Here is a 4,995-nt window from a genome sequence, read left to right on the forward strand (position 1 = left end):
ATCTATTCTGCCAACAATACCGTACTGTACAACATGGAATTTTGAGTCAAATAGAACCTATTTTTAAAAAACCTCTTACAAAGTTGGTTTTGAAGCATAAACTGGGAATGTGATATGTTTTACTGATATTATGATTGTCCGTTTGCAGATATGAAACAAAGTAGTTCAAATGCTGTCAGTTCCACTTTAAATACTTCAAAATCAGTCAAATATACAGTATTTGGTTCTTTGAGCTTGACACCAATAAGCACAAAGTAAGGAAAAATGTGACCTGTAATTGTTTTTTTTATATGTGCCAGAAGTGTATTTCTGCCTCTTTTTCCAAGAAGGACCATAGTGATTGTATCAGATGTTATCGCAGAATAAAGAGTTGATAAGCTAAACATTGTGGCCATTAAGGTGTCTTCACTTGTTCTCTCTGGTGGTTTAGCCGTCTATCAAAGTTTTGTTTACAATATTTCATGGTATTGTGTAAAAAATGTGAATAATCAATGTGTTATGATGAGAAGGAATTCAAGAAAACAGCCAACAGACCTAGAAACATATTTAAATACATTTTATTTGCAATGTCCAGCAATGCAATATGGTATGAAGCAACAGATGTACAGTGTGTTTTTACAAGTACAAAGTATTTCCTGGATAGTAAATTGTGTGCAGTGATACTAATGCATTTTGAAAAGTCCTTTATAAAAATCCCTCACATTAGTCAATCTCTTCAATGGTTGGGCCTTGGGAGCTGTCACCAGAGCTGGTCCGTGCCTGGTCTCCACAGCAACCTGTGGGCATCCCTCCCTGCTGGTACAGCTTGGTAATGATAGGCTGGCATACTTTCTCCAGCTCCTTTAGCTGATGCTCATACTCCTCTTTGTCGCCCAGCTGGTTGTTCTCCAACCAGGAAATGGTCTGGTCGCACCTGTCCACCACTTTCTTTTTGTCCTCCTGGCTGATCTTGCCTTTTATGTTGTCGTCCTCCACGCTGCTCTTCATATTGAAGGCGTACGACTCCAGGGAGTTCTTGGCAGCTATCTTCTCCCTCTGTGCGTCATCCTCAGCTTTGTATTTGTCAGCGTCCTGCACCATCCTCTCAATATCCTCTTTGCTGAGCCGGCCCTTGTCGTTGGTGATGGTGATCTTGTTCTCTTTGCCCGTGCTCTTGTCCACCGCTGATACGTTCAGAATGCCATTGGCGTCGATGTCAAAGGTCACCTCGATCTGAGGGACTCCTCGTAGGGCAGGGGGGACCCCAGAGAGCTCAAACTTCCCCAGGAGGTTGTTGTCCTTGGTCATGGCTCTCTCTCCCTCGTAGACCTGGATCATGACCCCGGGCTGGTTGTCGGAGTAAGTGGTGAAGGTCTGGGTCTGTTTGGATGGGATGGTGGTGTTGCGTTTGATCAGGGCGGTCATGACCCCTCCGGCGGTTTCGATGCCCAGGGACAGGGGAGCCACATCCAGCAGCAGCAGGTCCTGGACGTTCTCAGACTTGTCGCCAGACAAGATGGCCGCCTGGATGGCAGCGCCGTAGGCCACCGCCTCGTCTGGGTTGATGCTCTTGTTTAGCTCTCGGCCGTTGAAAAAGTCCTGCAGGAGCTTCTGGACCTTGGGGATCCGGGTGGAGCCTCCGACCAGGACGACGTCGTGAATTTGGGCCTTGTCCATCTTGGCATCCCCGAGGGCTTTCTCCACAGGCTCCAGGGTTCCCCTGAAGAGGTCGGAACACATTTCCTCAAAACGAGCCCTGGTGATGGAGGTGTAGAAGTCGATGCCCTCAAAAAGAGAGTCAATCTCAATGCTGGCCTGGGAGCTGGAGGACAGTGTTCTCTTGGCCCTCTCGCAGGCTGTCCTCAGCCTCCTCAGAGCCCGCTTGTTCTGGCTGATGTCCTTCTTGTGTTTCCTCTTGTACTCCTCCACAAAGTGACTGACCAGGCGGTTGTCAAAGTCCTCCCCGCCCAGGTGAGTGTCTCCAGCTGTGGCCTTCACCTCAAAGATCCCATCCTCGATGGTCAGGATGGACACGTCAAAAGTGCCCCCACCCAGGTCAAAAATCAGGACGTTGCGTTCCCTGGACATGCCTTTGTCCATGCCGTAGGCGATGGCTGCCGCCGTGGGCTCGTTGATGATCCTCAGCACATTCAGCCCAGCGATCACTCCAGCGTCCTTAGTGGCCTGTCTCTGTGAATCGTTGAAGTAGGCAGGGACTGTGATGACTGCATTGGACACCTTCTGGCCCAGGTAAGCCTCAGCAATCTCCCTCATCTTCACCAGGACCATGGAGGAGATCTCCTCTGGGTTGAAGCATTTGTTCTCACCTTTGTAATCGACCTGAACTTTAGGCTTTCCTCCGTCGCTGACCACCTTGAAGGGCCAGTGCTTCATGTCGGCTTGCACGACCTGATCGTTGAACTTTCGGCCAATCAGGCGTTTGGCGTCGAAAACGGTGTTGTTGGGGTTCATGGCCACCTGGTTCTTTGCTGCGTCTCCGATAAGTCTCTCAGTGTCTGTGAAGGCCACATAGCTGGGTGTGGTCCTGTTGCCCTGGTCGTTGGCGATGATCTCCACTTTACCATGCTGGAACACCCCCACACAGGAGTAGGTGGTGCCCAGGTCAATGCCGATAGACGGGCCTTTAGCTGATGACATCTTGATGGTTTGGAGTTAGTTGCCTACAAATGAATTAAATAATATTTTAGAAATTGATATTCTTCTACGAAAACCTAGGTGCAAGTAATGACAATCTCCACCAACAGAGATGTTAGACTAAATATACTTGAATAACAACCAGACCTGGGTTCAAATACATGCGTATTTAAGTATTTCTAATTCTTATTTTCTGTGTATTTGAGGATTTTCAAATAATGTGGCCACTTCTATTTAAAGTATTTTCAAATAATTTTATTTAAATACTATTTTAAACTATTTTCAAATACTTGTCTCCAAATACATTTCAAATGCACCTAGGAACAAACAATCCTGGGCACAAATGCATGGAATATTTTCATATTTTAATTTTGAAATACACTTGTCTGTGTATTTGAGTATTATCAAATACATGGTAATACTTTCCAAATGTACTTCCAAACACATTCCAATATTCAACTACTTATATTTAAAATGTACTGGTATTTTAAAGTCCTTGAAAAACAATAATAAGCATTTGAACCCAGGTCTGAAAACAACACTGTTGTCAATGTTTGTGTTATATACATATATATATATAAATATATATATTAGTGTTAGACACAATCATTTCTGCTAATCTATTACAGAGAAACTCTTTTCACAACAGGCCTCAATTTGTTCTATGAACACTCCTGAATAATATTGTGTTATCTTCACAGAATTAGAGCAGATTTTCTTAAAATGAACAAATAACTAATTATAATAAAATAATAATATGCTACAAAAAAAATGTAGGCATAGTCTGTCCAATGAATATTATTCTAATATTATATCATTATAATATTATTTCTTTATTAGTTAACCAAATATTCTGGCATAATGTTATAGCTAAATCAGCTATGTCCACACAACCAACATAGCATCATTGTTTATTCTATCAAGTTTATAACTGTCACAGCCATTATGAAAATAGGGTCCTGAATTAATTCCCCTTTACTTACAGTTTATGAATGCTGAACGTATCTCTTCTCTTTTCTTGCTTTCTTTTCCCTTTAGTATTCTCGTTGAGTCGATGTTTGAATCTGAATGTACTGGTACTGAATGTACCAGAATATATACCATCCCCACTGCCTAAAAAATAGCACTCATGATTTCTAGCCATTTCTCGAACTCTCCGACTACATTGCTCAAGAGAGCGCAGCATTCCTGTGCAATGACGCAGGCTGCGAGGTGTATGCAAATAAACGTTCTCCTTATTCCAGAGCGTTCGAGAGGATCGGAGACCTGTCCAGAACGCAGACACACAGCACACAAATAGTGAAACCATTATTTGTATTGATTAAAATGATCAAAAACCGTTAATGATTCAAATTTCAACACAAATGAAACAGCATCCGGTTCAACCGTATTCAGTCGACATTTCAGTCTATCGGCCACACTGCAGTTCATCAACAGTTCACGAGATGTCAGTCTATACATTTTTTCTCTCACAAATGAATAATAGACATGTATTGTAAGAGAATTGAGTGCCTACTGCACCAGTTGTATGTGCAACTCACCACAGGTTAATGTACCTCCAGGGAAGATCCTTTTTGTTGTATTTAAGCCAGACTATTTAAGATATCCAATATTAATTGTTAAATGAAAGACAAATGATGAACACATTGGCTAATCCTTCTCTATTCTATTTTAGTCAATGTTATTTTGTTCTAAACCATTCTAGAGTACCCTATTCCGTACTGATGGCCTATCAGTTCACATTTGCTTACCAAAAACAAGATATCTCCATGATATCCCCATCATGAGGATATCTTGTTAATGCTAAGCAAATGTGAACTCCTTGTGACATTCTCCTGTGAATTTTAATTACAAAAAACACAAATGGTAGCTAAAGTATTTGCTAATATGCATTGCATTGGTAAAGTATTCAGACCCCTTGACTTTTTCCACAATTTGTTACGTTACAGCCTTATTCTAAAAATGTATGAAATTATTTTTTTCATCACCAGTCAACAGTCAATACCTCATAATGACAAAGAAAACACTTTTTTTTTTTAAAATGGTCTCATATTTATTAAAAATAAAAACAGAAATACCTTATTTCGCCAGCAGCTTACCACCCTGCATACCACTGCTGGCTTGCTTCTGAAGCTAAGCAGGGTTGGTCCTGGTCAGTCCCTAGATGGGAGACCAGATGCTGCTGGAAGTGGTGTTGGAGGGCCAGTAGGAGGCACTCTTTCCTCTGGTCTAATTTTTTTAAATCTTAATGCCCCAGGGCAGTGATTGGGGACATTGCCATGTGTAGGGTGCCATCTTTCAGATGGGACGTTAAACGGGTGTCCTGACTCTCTGAGGTCATTAAAGATCCCATGGCACTTA

At 42.3% G+C, this 4,995-nt stretch overlaps 1 protein-coding gene across 1 annotated transcript; it reads right to left on the bottom strand.

Moving 5' to 3' along the window:
* Positions 1-541: 541 nt before the first annotated feature.
* On the bottom strand, positions 542-4,084 carry LOC118938282 (heat shock 70 kDa protein-like). Its single transcript, XM_036940949.2, has 2 exons — positions 3,618-4,084; positions 542-2,660 (listed from the first exon to the last, which is right to left on the bottom strand). Exon 2 carries the CDS (start codon positions 2,635-2,637, stop codon positions 703-705), a length of 1,935 nt encoding a protein of 644 aa, XP_036796844.2. The 5' UTR covers positions 2,638-2,660; positions 3,618-4,084; the 3' UTR covers positions 542-702.
* Between the last annotated feature and the right edge of the window lie 911 nt (positions 4,085-4,995).

Source organism: Oncorhynchus mykiss, chromosome 13 (genome assembly GCF_057628025.1).
Source record: "Oncorhynchus mykiss isolate SJ-2025 chromosome 13, ASM5762802v1, whole genome shotgun sequence".
In the NCBI taxonomy this organism is placed as follows: Eukaryota; Metazoa; Chordata; class Actinopteri; order Salmoniformes; family Salmonidae; genus Oncorhynchus; species Oncorhynchus mykiss.

What these genes read in the sequence shown, in the direction of transcription:
- LOC118938282 (XM_036940949.2), bottom strand. Translation starts at nt 2,637, where the DNA reads ATGTCATCAGCTAAAGGCCCGTCTATCGGCATTGACCTGGGCACCACC.